General features: G+C 52.1%; 1 protein-coding gene across 2 annotated transcripts in view; it reads left to right on the top strand.

Annotated features, from left to right (window-relative positions):
- Window positions 1–1,155: 1,155 nt before the first annotated feature.
- The window catches only part of IRS2 (insulin receptor substrate 2), a 29,840-nt gene continuing 16,957 nt past the window's right edge, over window positions 1,156–14,038 (top strand). For both annotated transcript variants that reach the window (XM_012752005.3, XM_012752006.3), the window contains exon 1: window positions 1,156–5,683. In XM_012752005.3, the coding sequence (XP_012607459.2) occupies window positions 1,678–5,683 (4,006 nt within the window). In that variant the 5' untranslated portion in view covers window positions 1,156–1,677. The remainder of the gene's footprint in view (window positions 5,684–14,038) is intronic.

Below are 14,038 nucleotides of genomic sequence, written 5' to 3' on the forward strand. Positions count from 1 at the left end.
CCGCAGGTGTGGGCGCGCCCGCCCGCCACCGGGGCGCGGGGGTCTCGCGAGGACCGCCGGCGCGGAGACCCCGGCTCCGGGGCTGCTTTCTGCTGAGGCCCGCCCTCCTCCCGGCGCTATGGAAACCGCATTTTTCTACGCCTGCACGTCCTCCTTCTCTTTCTCCTATTACATCCCGAACACGATTTCAACTTCCCGAGAACCTGACAAGTGAATGGCGCTCGTGACGCCCCGGAAAGAGCCCGCGACCGCGGGGTGCGGGGGAAGGGCGCCCCCGAGCGGGGGGACCCGGGGAGCGCCCCGCGCCCCGCGCGGCTCCGGGTTCCGGGGCGCCCCGCCCGCGCCCCTCTCGCCCCGCGTCTGTCCTTCCGAGAAAGGGCGCAAAGCTGTTATCGACCCAGAGCTCGCCGGTGACTAATGTGATGCTCGTAAACAACCGGCGGGCCGGGCACCCGGGAACCACCCAAGCGCAAACCAGCCGCGGGGGCGGGCGCGCGCCCACCCGAGCTCGGGCGCCGGACCCGCTCGCCCGAAGGAGGGAGACGAGGGAGCCAGGCGACAGCCAAGTTCAATGCCCTGCTTGCCCCCGCGGAGCCGCGGCGGGGGCGGCGCGGCGGGGGCGCGGCGGGACCCGAGAGCCGCGCTGCCGCCCCCTCCTCCGCGCCCAGCCCGGCAGCCGGGCCCGCTCGCTCCCCGCCCGGCCCCGCCTCCCGCCGTGTCCCCTCCCTACGCCCCCTCCCCGGCGGAAGCTCGGAGCCCAATTAATTGAGTCAAAGGCGGGAGGAAGGCTCTCCGCGCCGCGGCCCGCCCCCGCCCCTCCTCCGCGCCCCTTTTCCCGCCCCGGGTGGCATCTCCTCCGCCGGCATCCACAACGAGCCTCTGATTAATGAGGCCCGGCCCGGCCCCCACCCCGCCCGGGCCCCAGCCTGAGCCTCTGCGGGAGGGGGAGGGGACGGCGGGAAACGCGGCCCCGGGAGAAAGGGGGGCGGGGCGGGGGTGCGCGGCCCGCCCTCCCCGAGCCCCGCGCCTATTGGCCGCACGCGCCGTCCGTCGGGGGGCGCGGCGCCAATGCGGGCGGCGGGGCGGGGCGGCCGCGCCGTGTGTGCCTGCGTAACGCAGAGTCACATGTTGTTTTGCTCTTCTTAGTTCAGTCACTCGGTGCGCGATGTGTTACTCACTGTGCGGCGGGGACCGCGACGAGCCCGGGTCGCCGTTGGCAGCAGCAGCAGCAGCCCCGGCGGCGGCGCGGACCCCGAGTGCCCGGGCGCACCCCGGCTTCCCGAAGCGCGTCTCGGCAGCAGCACCCGTGTGGCCGCGCGCGCCTTAGGCTCGGCCCCGCGGCTCCGAGACCCCGACTCTCGGCCCAGCCAGCGAGTCCCCAGGCGCCGCCCGAGAACCCCGGGAGGCAGCGGCCGCGGGCAGCCGGGCCCGGGGGCGGCCACCGCCCGCGCCGGGCATCCTCGGGAGCCCCGGAGCGCGGAGGGCGCTGCGCCACCGAGCGGTGCTGGCCCCCGCGGGCCTCTCTGGACCTTCCCCACCTCCTGGGCCCGAGGGACGCGTGCTCAGGCAGGCGGCCGGGCGAAAGGGTGGGAGGGAGCCGCCCCCGCCCGCGCCCCCTCCGCACCTCACCCCAGCACCTCCACGCCGGGCCGGGCGGCGCGGCCCGAAGCGCTGGTGATGGCCAGCCCGCCGCTGCACGGGCCCCCGGGGCCGGCGAGCGGAGACGGCCCCAACCTCAACAACAACAACAACAACAACCACGGCGTGCGCAAGTGCGGCTACCTGCGCAAGCAGAAGCACGGCCACAAGCGCTTCTTCGTGCTGCGCGGGCCTGGCGCGGGCAGCGACGAAGCGACAGCGACAGCGGGCGGGGGGTCGGCGCCGCAGCCGCCGCGGCTCGAGTACTATGAGAGCGAGAAGAAGTGGCGGAGCAAGGCGGGCGCCCCGAAGCGGGTGATCGCGCTCGACTGCTGCCTGAACATCAACAAGCGCGCCGACGCCAAGCACAAGTACCTGATCGCCCTCTACACCAAGGACGAGTACTTCGCGGTGGCAGCAGAGAACGAGCAGGAGCAGGAGGGCTGGTATCGCGCGCTCACCGACTTGGTCAGCGAGGGCCGCGCGGGCGCCGGCGACGCGCCCTCCAACGCCGCGGCCACCTCCGGGTCCTGCAGCGCCTCCTTGCCGGGCGCCCTGGGCGGCTCGGCCGGCGCCGCCGGGGCGGATGACAGCTACGGGCTGGTGTCTCCCGCCACGGCCGCCTACCGCGAGGTGTGGCAGGTGAACCTGAAGCCCAAGGGTCTGGGCCAGAGCAAGAACCTGACGGGCGTGTACCGCCTGTGCCTGTCGGCGCGCACCATAGGCTTCGTGAAGCTCAACTGCGAGCAGCCGTCGGTGACGCTGCAGCTCATGAACATCCGCCGCTGCGGCCACTCGGACAGCTTCTTCTTTATTGAGGTGGGCCGCTCGGCGGTCACCGGCCCCGGTGAGCTGTGGATGCAGGCCGACGACTCGGTGGTGGCGCAGAACATCCACGAGACCATCCTGGAGGCCATGAAGGCGCTCAAGGAGCTCTTCGAGTTCCGGCCGCGCAGCAAGAGCCAGTCGTCAGGGTCGTCAGCCACGCACCCCATCAGTGTCCCCGGCGCGCGGCGCCATCACCACCTGGTCAACCTGCCCCCGAGTCAGACTGGCCTGGTGCGCCGCTCCCGCACCGACAGCCTGGCCGCCACCCCGCCGGCCGCCAAGTGCAACTCCTGTCGAGTGCGCACCGCCAGCGAGGGCGACGGTGGCGCGGCAGCGGGGACCGGGGCTGCGGGCGGCAGGCCGGTGTCGGTGGCGGGGAGCCCCCTGAGCCCCGGGCCGGTGCGCGCGCCCCTGAGCCGCTCGCACACCCTGAGCGGCGGCTGCGGTGGCCGCGGGAGCAAAGTGACGCTGGCGCCGGCAGGGGGCGCCCTGCAACACAGCCGCTCCATGTCCATGCCGGTGGCGCACTCGCCCCCGACTGCCACCAGCCCCGGCAGCCTGTCGTCCAGCAGCGGGCACGGCTCAGGCTCCTACCCGCCGCCTCCGGGACCCCACCCGCACCTGCCGCACCCCCTGCACCACCCCCCAGGCCAGCGGCCCTCCAGCGGGAGCGCCTCAGCCTCCGGCTCCCCCAGCGACCCCGGCTTCATGTCCCTGGACGAGTACGGCTCCAGCCCTGGCGACCTGAGAGCCTTCTGCAGCCACAGGAGCAACACGCCCGAGTCCATCGCGGAGACACCCCCGGCCAGGGACGGCGGCGGGGGCGAGCTGTATGGGTACATGACCATGGACAGGCCCCTGAGCCACTGCGGCCGCCCCTACCGCAGGGTCTCAGGGGACGGCGTGCAGGACTTGGACAGAGGACTGAGGAAGAGGACTTACTCGCTGACCACACCTGCCCGGCAGCGGCCCGTGCCGCAGCCCTCCTCAGCCTCCTTGGATGAATACACCCTGATGCGGGCCACCTTCTCCGGCAGCTCAGGCCGCCTGTGCCCGTCGTGCCCTGCGTCTTCTCCCAAAGTGACCTACCACCCCTACCCGGAGGACTACGGGGACATCGAGATTGGATCCCACAGGAGCTCCAGCAGCAACCTGGGCGCTGACGACGGCTACATGCCCATGACCCCTGGCGTGGCCCTCATGGGCAGTGGCGGGGGCAGCTGCAAGAGCGACGATTACATGCCCATGAGCCCCACCAGTGTGTCTGCCCCAAAGCAGATCCTGCAGCCCAGGGCGGCCACTGCAGCCTTGCCTCCCGCGGGAGCCGCCGCGCCAGCGCCCGCCGCTGCAGCCAGCAGGACCTTTGCGGGGACCGGGGGCGGCTACAAGACCAGCTCCCCCGCGGAGAGCTCCCCCGAGGACAGTGGGTACATGCGGATGTGGTGTGGTTCCAAGCTGTCCATGGAGAATGCCGACAGCAAGCTGCTTCCCAACGGGGACTACCTCAACATGTCCCCCAGCGACGTGGGCACCTCCGGTACTCCACCCGACTTCTTCTCTGCAGCTTTGCACGCCGGGGGCGAGATGCTCAAAGGCGTCCCAGGCTACTGTTACAGCTCTCTGCCCCGCTCCTACAAGGCGCCATACACCTGCGGCGGGGGCAACGACCAGTATGTGCTCATGAGCGCCCCCGTGGGGCGGATCCTGGAAGAGGAGAGGCTGGAGCCACAGGCCACCCTGGGGACCACTCCATCGGCCAGCGCCTTTGGGGTCGGTGGGGGTGGCCACACCCAGCCTCATCACCCAGTGCCTTCACCCGTGAGGCCGAGTGGCAGTGGCCGTCCAGAGGGCTTCCTGAGCCAGCGCTGTCGAGCCGTGAGGCCCACGCGGCTGTCCTTGGAGGGGCTGCAGACCCTGCCCAGCATGCACGAGTACCCTTTGCCGCCAGAGCCCAAGAGCCCCGGCGAGTACATCAACATTGACTTTGGCGAGGCGGGAGCCCGCCTGTCGCCGCCTGCCCCTCCGCTGCTGGCCTCGGCGGCCTCATCCTGCTCGCTGCTGTCCGCTGGCAGCCCAGCCTCGTCCCTGGGCTCGGGCACGCCGGGCACCAGCAGTGACAGCCGGCAGCGCTCCCCGCTCTCCGACTACATGAACCTTGATTTCAGCTCGCCCAAGTCACCCAAGCCTGGCACCCAGAGCGGGGACCCCGTGGGCTCCTTGGACGCCCTCCTCTCCCCTGAGGCCTCCTCTCCATACCCACCGCTGCCCCCGCGCCCTCCGGTCTCTCCAGCGTCCCTGCAGCAGCCGCCGCCCCCGCCACCCCCAGGGGAGCTGTACCGCCTGCCTCCAGCTTCGGCTGTGGCCACCACCCAGGGCCCTGGCGCTGCCTCGTCATTGTCCTCCGAGAATGGGGACAATGGTGACTACACCGAGATGGCCTTTGGCGTGGCTGCCACCCCGCCACAACCTATCGCGGCTCCCCCAAAGCCCGAGGGTGCCCGCGTGACCAGCCCTACGTCCGGCGTGAAGAGGCTGAGTCTTATGGATCAGGTGTCGGGGGTCGAGGCCTTCCTGCAGGCCAGCCAGCCCCCAGACCCACACCGGGGCGCCAAGGTCATCCGCGCAGACCCACAGGGGGGGCGCCGCCGCCACAGCTCGGAAACTTTCTCCTCCACTACAACCGTCACCCCCGTGTCCCCATCCTTCGCCCACAACCCCAAGCGCCACAACTCGGCCTCAGTGGAAAACGTGTCTCTCAGGAAAAGCAGCGAGGGCAGTGGCAGCGTCCTCAGTGGGGGCCCAGGAGGCGGTGAAGAGGCACCCACGTCCCCCAGACAGCTACAGCTGTCACTCCCGGTGCCCCCTCTCCCGCCGCAGGCCCGCCCTCGGGCCCCAGCTCAGCCAGGGGGCTTGGTCGGCTGCCCTGGGGGCAGTGGTTCTCCAATGCGCAGAGAGACCTCTGCCGGCTTCCAGAATGGCCTCAACTACATCGCCATCGACGTGAGGGACGAGCCGGGCCTGACCCAGCCGCAGCCGCAGCCCGGAGACAAGAGCTCCTGGGGGCGGACCCGTAGTCTTGGAGGCCTCATCAGCACTGTGGGCGGTGGCGGCAGCGGGGGCTGCGGGGGGCCGGGCCCTGGCGCCCTGCCCTCTGCCAGCACCTACGCCAGCATTGACTTCTTGTCCCATCATTTGAAGGAGGCCACGATTGTGAAAGGTGAGGCCCTTTGACTCTGAGCCTGGTGGGAAGGAGGGGTGAGCATCTTTGGGTTTCACTTGTCTTCCCTTGTTTGGTACCTTGACTTGAATGCCAACATGTTGGCGGAGACTTTTTGTTTTGTTTTACTTTTGGCTGCCATGTTCTCCCTCAGAGAACTTGCCAAGAGCAGTCCAATAGTCTTTGAGGTGAATGGACTTTGATTTTGTTTAGGCCCAGCCCACTTGTGTCCCATAGCTCTTTTCTCCCCATCTGGGCACGCTGCGCAAGTTCTCTCCTGAGGCCAGCCAGAGCAGGCAGAGACAGTCCTGGGGAGGGGGTGGTTGGGGACGTTCTGGTGCGGAGGACCTGACTTCTCCCCAGGCCACAGCCACCTCACCTGGAGCAGGGCCCCTGCTGATCGTTGCTGAGCCTCCAGATTTATAAACACAGGCCTGAAAGGCATTTAAGAAGTGAGCATCCATTTTGGTGGCAGGCAGCTAAAGGGAACAGTTAACCGTTTCAATTTTACACATAAACTGCAGGAGCTTTCCATCAGAGGCATTATTTTTCTCTTAAAGGATGGAAGGGTAACATTGCTTAAACACAAGGTAAACAGTGGTGGGCTGGCACGGACGTGGGAGTCACCTGGGGCTTGGCTAGGACATGGATGTCTGGCTTGTGATTCCTGCACTTTCCCGTGCTGGAGCTCTGGGGTGTGGCCCAGAGTGTGCATTTCTGATGAATCCCCACATTATGCTGATGCTGCTGTGGATGCAGGCCCACTCTCTGGGGACGCCTGTCCCAGGTGAGAGTCACCTGGGTAGGTTTGAGAAATTACCTGTTGGGCCTCATCCCAAACACATCCAAGTAAAACATCAGATGGGCAGAGGCCAGGGACCAGCATGTTTCAGAGTTGCCCAGATGATTTTAATATGCAGCCAAGATTTAGAATCAGTGCTTTAGAGAAAATAAGTGAAAGACAAAAACATAGGTCTTTTCAAGAACAATTGGCTATGAGGGTGCCCGGCATTGTTCTTCCCATCCTCATCAAATATCCATGAGGAGAGAGCGATGTGCATAGTTACTTGGCAGCTGGTGGTGCTTTCTGGCCGACCCAAACTTTGAATGGTGTGTGTGGGTTGGGGGAGGAGGCAAAAGGGAGTTGAATGTTTGATTTAAGAGAGTTTCTTTAATTTCGTAGCTGTTTCTTTGCAGGGTTGCTAGCAGAGTAGCAAATAGTGTTATTTGGATGCGGTTCTAGATGCTGGCTGAAGGTGTAAACAGTCTGCAGCAGCTAGGTTATAAGGTGATGATCGAGGTGGCTTGGAGATCCACGTGCCTTTTGTTCTTAAAGTAAGCAGACCAATCTAATGCTATCTAAATCCAGTATGTTTTATAGTATACTTGGGACTGTTGGTCCCTGAGAGTTAAAATTATAGCTATAGGGTGAATACTCTGTTAGCCTAGGGTAAGACAGGAAAAGCTGTTTCTTTTTTTTTAATTAAAATCATAGATTAGAAGAAGAAAAGAGAGAGAATCTTCAGGAGTATGGTGCTTCAGCACCTAATTAAATCAGTTGGAAGTCGTCAGAATGTATCCCATGAACAGTGAGTCTGAGCTGAAGGTCACTTTGCTTGGAGTTACATTAAACACCATTACCAGCGTGTCAGAGAGTTGAAGGGTTAGCTGCTGAATAAGACATGGACCATATAAATACGGAAGTATAAATAAGTGGGGAAAATAAACAGGCACACACACAAATTTATTTGGTATGCCATAGTGAACATGGAATTAACTACCTTTTGCCCAAGTCTGATTGTAATCAGAAAAACAACCCGAGAACATAACGTGTTTCTTTTTCTGCCTTCAGTGGAGCAGGGGTGCAGGCCGGAACTGTATTAAGGTGGGGCCGGGAGTGGGTTCTGCTGTAGCAGGAGGCAGAAGCCGCAGTTAGCGCCTACAGGCCTGAGGGGATCAAAGCCTTTCTGATAAAGTGGATACATTTAGAAACGGGATTGTATATGAGATAATGACCTTTTCAGACAAGTGAAAATTTTGAACTGCAAGAGATAAGTTTATTTAGAGGCCTGATTTAGCTTTTGTTTAAGATTTCACACCAGTGTAAAATTGCTTTCAGCCTATAGGATTCATGATTCTGAAATCCAAACAGCAGTGTGCATTGTATGGTTACTGAACAAAGATGAGATATCATTTTGGCTGCTGTTATGGGGGTATTATGGTAAACACCCTTCTAAGAAGGAAAAGAACAATTTTAAATCAAAATAGATGACTGTAGTCAGTCCATTGTGCCAACACCACATTTAAAAAAAAAAGAAAAATCTGCCAAGTTGGATTTCTAGTAAACTAAGTTGAACACAGAGAACAGCAGAATAGGAAACACTAGTGCCATCTTAGTCAACATAGCACGAAAGTTCTGGTCTGTTGAAACAGAAAGGGAACATTTAGAAACTCGAAATGCACATCCACTTTTATTTAACTCACATATGTACATAGAAATTTGTTTGTGGTGCCCATAAATAAAGAGTTCACAGTAAGTACATGTCCTTTGAAAGAATGATTTATAGAAGTCAGACTTGCAAAGCATTCCTTTGAAGATGAAGTAGAGAAAGCACTTTCTGGGCGGCCGGCCTCCCTGCCTGGCTCTTAGAAGTGGCCTGTGTTTCCACACCGAGCTCCTCATGTTCCGCATGGGAAAACCTCATTAGTGATGCTGAAGCTGAGTAATTTGGGGTTACTGGGGTAGTGTTTAGTATTTGCATAAGTGGTAACAGAGAAGTGAAGTTCCAGCAATGTGTGATAGTTGTTTACAGTAGAATTGGGGATGGAGGTTGTGCTTAAAAGGCAAGGGCTGATTTAAAAGTGCACCATAGATGTGTATATTTTACTAGTCCGGAGCAGACTCTAAATTAGGCCTCTTATTGGGGAGCAAGACAATGTTCCTTGCCATGTGTTTTGTGTGAGCATATGCAGAAAAATCTAACAAGGCTGTTAGCATTTCGTTGTTGTTTTGGGAACTGTAAATATGTTATGCTCTAAAACCACTTTTTAAAATTCACTTTATATAATTTTGTATTAGTAGTATAGGTGTGTACTATAAAATATGGTATTTTAGTGTTCCTCTTTAGTGGAATTTTCATTCTAAAATTGGTTTATATATTTGTATAAAGCAGATTAGATAAGAATTATCCCTGAAAGCATCTGTATTTAAATTTTGTTTCCTTGGTGAAAGAATTATGAGATAAGGGAAATGTTTCCAAAGGAACAATAAAATCACAATTTCTGTTTAAAAGTATTGCCTTTTGACGTCTTAAAGCAGAGAATTGGCATATTTTTAGGATTCCCCTGAGATTACTTGACACACCACGCAAGCTTTATTTTTGCTGTCAGCATGCTGCCTTGCTTTCGTTGGCTAGCTCACGCTGTAGTGAGACAATGCCATGCACTGCTCCTACCCTGTTCGCAGGGACAGACGACAAAGGTGCTAATGAAAACACACAGGCTTTCGTGAATGAAAGTCACATGACTTGTTCTATTTCCTGTATTGAAAGAGAAACCTTTACAAAAATAGTACTTCATAGAAGGAAGCATAGTATGTGGAACACTAAACCAGGAATCAGGAAACCAGGTTTCTAGTTGCTGATCTTAATGAGTCATTGTGTGACTACAGGCAAGCCACTTAATCCCTCCTTCTCACTTTCTCTGTCTGTAAAATGGGGGTAATTATAATCCTCTCCTTTTGGTGTCACACAGCCACCGCCAGGTGAATGAGGTCATAAACATCAAGAGTGTTTTAAGCTCTTCTAAAGGAACGTGCTGATACATCCAGTGATTCTGTTAATACTTACTATTTTGAAACCATGAGTATATACAGGAAAGACAGTGAAGTAAATGCATACTCTTAAATGTCAAAAAACAACTCAGAGTAGTCTGGAAATAGAGCCCACACCTCCTTAGCTCACCTTGAGTGTCTCACTGCCAGTGTCACACCAATCTCCAAGAACCATTGTTTTTTCTCCTCTTTATTTAACTTGAGATTTGTTCATAGATTGTTATCAGTTATCATGAAGTAGTGTGTTAAATTACATAGTAAAATAACAATGAAGGAGAAGAGCATCCTAATCCTGAAACTGTGTTAAGTCTCTGCACTTTGAATGCCTTTTATGACTTGTTTATGTATTAAGAGATACTGACGAGATGAAAATTTATAATTAGAATATGTATTTTTTAAAATTGACCTCAATGGCGGATGCATTAAAGGACAGATAGAACCCTTAAACTTTCAGTTGTTTAGAAATCCATTGTTTAGTCTGGGTTTTCATTCTTTGGGGTTGATTTCCTGCAGCACTGCGCTGTGTGGTTGTTGAACAGGATAGGAAAATGTTTCATTCTTTTGTTCTTCCACCCCCAAGAAAGGAATTTTAGTAGGCAATTACTGTTTTATTTTCTTTAGAAATATTAGTATTAAAATGAGACCCTTTTTCTGAAGAGAAGAACTTGCAGAAGTGTTAGTACCAGCATGGGTATAATAGGTGTTCTGTTAAAATTCCCACTAATGTGTTTTCTTTAGAAGCATAGTTCCAAGAGCTAGTTAACTTTTGGTATCAGATTTGGCAAGTGGAAAGGGGTTTTTTGTTTTTGTTTTTGTTTTTTTTTTGGTTTTGGGTTTTTTGCAGGGGATGGGGGGGCACAGAATCAAGTGTTCCCTTTTCACCTTAGAAACTTAAGGGAGAATGTAACTTGATTCTTTTATCTGCATTGCCAAGTAGAGTGAGCAAAACACTCAGTGGAGCAAAGCGCTGTGCTCCACCCCCGCCCCCAGCCAATTCTTCACTTGGACAACCATAATAGGGGTAGATTCTCTGTCGAATTGCTCTGGTACAGACGTGAGCAGAATGTATATTTCTATACAAGATGGGCAAGGCATTTTAATAAATAAAACAATAAAAATTTCTGAATCTCCAAAATTATCAGTTGCAAGCATAATGCTATTTGTCAGGTCATGGGTTTTGTGAAAACAATCCTGTCCAAATTTAGATGGGGACACTGTTTCCGTGTTAATTTTACTTGGTTTGAGTGGGTTCTTCAAGATTGCAGTGGTTACTTTGACTCATTTAAGGTAGATAACTGTAGACAGAGTTTAATGATAGATTTTTTTTTCCCTAAAGAAAACTGGTAAAGTTATTCAAGGTGGAGGAAATGCTAAGGTTGATGATTGCCACTGGTGATTCAGTTTTTTTCAAGATAAGTTCAGAGATTGACATTAACTGTGCCAAAATAAAATGCATAGATGAAAGTTTAAATAGAGAGAGTTGGAGTTCATGTTGTGTACCAGCATTCTGTTCTGTGAGCACACATAATACAAGCTACTTCTGTGCGTGGAGGTATTATTGCTTAATTGAATTCACTACATTAGAATGTTGAAATGGAATTGGGTTAAAACTTACAAGCTGTGTGTTTACAAATGATAAAACAGTCAATTTAGGGGATCTGATTTCTGTTTTCTTGGAGTAGAAAGATACTAAAGTTGCAGAGAGTCACTTTTACATATCCAAAGACACTGTAAAACTTGGGTAGATAAATGTGTCTTTAAGCTTTGTCCAGTTTTATTATGTCATATGTGACACTTATATAATATTTACAAAATAGGATTTACAAAATATTTCTTATTGTGCTTTTACTGAAATTTGGAATATTTGGTCAAATATTTTGATTCACAATATACTTTAAAGATAAATGATCGAATGAATTCTACTTTGTAAATACTTGTAATATTTATTTTAAAGAGTATCAGGTTTTTCAGAAATAAATATTTGGGTCGGTATTCCTCTGTGTGTGTGTGTGTGTGTGTGTGTGTGTGTGTGTGTGTGTGTATTTCCATACTATCTCATCCAGTCATGCTCCAGGAGGCTTAATGTAAATTTTTTTCATAATTGAAACTCAACTACTACTGATATGTTCTCTGTTCATGTTGAAACTTTATAACCTTAAGCATAATTATGGTTTTATTGTTACTTTAATCTATCCCTATGGAATTGATACAAATGCTTGAGTGAATTATTGTGGAGTAGTATTAAATTTCAGGTTTTTTCAGTGTGTAAAAATAAGTATTATGAAATAGTTTATTATATTCTGTGGTTTTAGTAGTTACCTTACAATCCATATGTTAAGAATGACTCATTCTTTAGTATTAATGCATAATCTTTAATATTTATGAATATGATAGAATACTTATCTGTATGCATTTTATAGACTTAAATAAGTCAATCATTTGCCTCTAACATATAACTACCAGTCGCACAACTTGGTGGACAAATAATGATTTTGAAAGAATGCTATTGAAGTTAGATATAGTGAAAATGTAACCATTGTTCTGATTAATATTGACAGATAATTGCATGCCCCTTTTTCCTCTTTGGGTAAAAAGAATCATGTAAAATTCAAAAAGTCTTTTTCTTCACATCATGGTGTTAAGACATCATACATATAATATCTTGCAGTACTTTAAAAATTTTTATGATGTAGGCAGAACCACCGTGAACCCCATTTTTTAGAATAAAGAACCTGTAGCTTAGAGTGGCCAAGTGACTTGGCTTGCAGAGCACAAAGGAGGAGTGATGAGTTCAACCTGGTAATGCCTTTGGTTCCCTAGCCCAGTTCTCTGTACTTACCTAATATTGTCTATTTGGGAAACTCATACATTAATAAAATAGGTACATTACGATTTTACTGTAATCCTTGCCATGGGCAGCTCTCATATTTAACATATTGGTTGTCAATATACTTGTGTGGCAGTTACTTAATTTCCCTCTTTTTTATTCCACATGGTATTGTGGTATTAATTCAAAGTAAAATGGGTCCAGTAAAGGAGGAAGACTGAATGTTGTAGGACAACCCTCTGTTGCTTTTCTGTTTTCTTTTTGTGTTTGTGTTTTTTTGTTTTTGTTTTACCAGATTTTATACCTGCCAGTGTGAAGAGCTTAGGGTTTGATATTATTCTCAAGGCTCTCCAGTTGCCATTGAATTTTAGAGTTGACAATCAAGTTATTGGTGGATCACCTGTTCTGGGGGTTCCAGCTGTGTTTCCTGACCTCTGTTAGTCTACAAAGTGGAAAACTTACATCCCTGCAGTTGTCTTTAAAATATGTTTTAGTAAAGCAAACTGTGTATTATACTTGATAAGATACCTCCCCCACCAACACCAGATACATTAGAACTCTTTCAACTCCCTGTGGTGACAATCAGAAAAAAAATACAAGGGCGTTTTGAGGGTAAAGAGTTGGATACTATTGATATAAAGTAACTTACTTAGTTTAAGCTTGTGAAAACAGAGGCTGAGAGAGGTCCGGCGTCTTAGTCAAGGTCGCCCATTTAATAGTTTGTAAATATTATCGAGAAAGAACAGGAGAATGGGACAGGAACAGTGGCGTGTCTCCCAGGGCACAGCTGATTTCCTTTAGAGCAACTTAGCATTCATGGAAGTGGTGCCGGTCTCCTTGCATCGGGACATTTTAGTAAATTGTTTCATACATAGACCAAAAAGTACCCTGGAAGCCGGAAACAGAAAATGCAGAATCCCTAAATAGGGAAGTGTGTTGTGAATCAGGGAACCGAGGCCGCTCACGGCCATGGCAGCAGTGTGTCCCAAAGAGGCAGGAGAGTGAAGATTTGGCAAATATTTAAAATCATGTACTCACTTGTTAAAGAAAAGAAAATTCTTGGGATAATTCGAATCTAAAGACCTCTATTCTCTGGCAGTTTAAGTCCTTGCTCTTTTAGGTGGGTCCAGCCTGGGCTGTTGGCCCAGTGGCTATGAGTCAGGGGGCGTTTTCACTGCTGCTTTATGCATCTTTAAGATGTGTTTGTTCTATAAGCGAAATATCATATACTCCCCATTATGAATGAGTGCATTAACAGTTTCCTAAGAAATGAGTCATTAACCTATGTAATGATGAGTTTATTTGAAAACGAACCAATTTAGAATTTGCCTAAGGACCAATGAGTAACTAATCAGTTGATGCTAGGAGGTTACCTTCTGGGGAGTTGAGATTTTTATATAAAGAGAAATGGTTTTCGTACAGATTTAATTTGACAGAAGGTGCCACCTTTCCAATGACGTGACTGTAACCTCACTTTCAAAAGCATAAAGGAATACTTTAGTAGACGTATAAAAATTCATAAGATATCCATGTTTCTAGAAAGGTAGTAGGTGATTATGTGACCTTGTGCTCCTGTGGGTGACCCAGTGTTTTGTTTGCATGAGCTGGCTGTCTCTTCAGCACCTGAGAGGACAATACTTCCTTCCTAGCAGGTGGCAGCCTGGGAGCCAGCGCCTGACACCTGAGCACACAGCCC

This window comes from Microcebus murinus, chromosome 13, assembly GCF_040939455.1.
Source record: "Microcebus murinus isolate Inina chromosome 13, M.murinus_Inina_mat1.0, whole genome shotgun sequence".
NCBI classification, from domain to species: Eukaryota; Metazoa; Chordata; class Mammalia; order Primates; family Cheirogaleidae; genus Microcebus; species Microcebus murinus.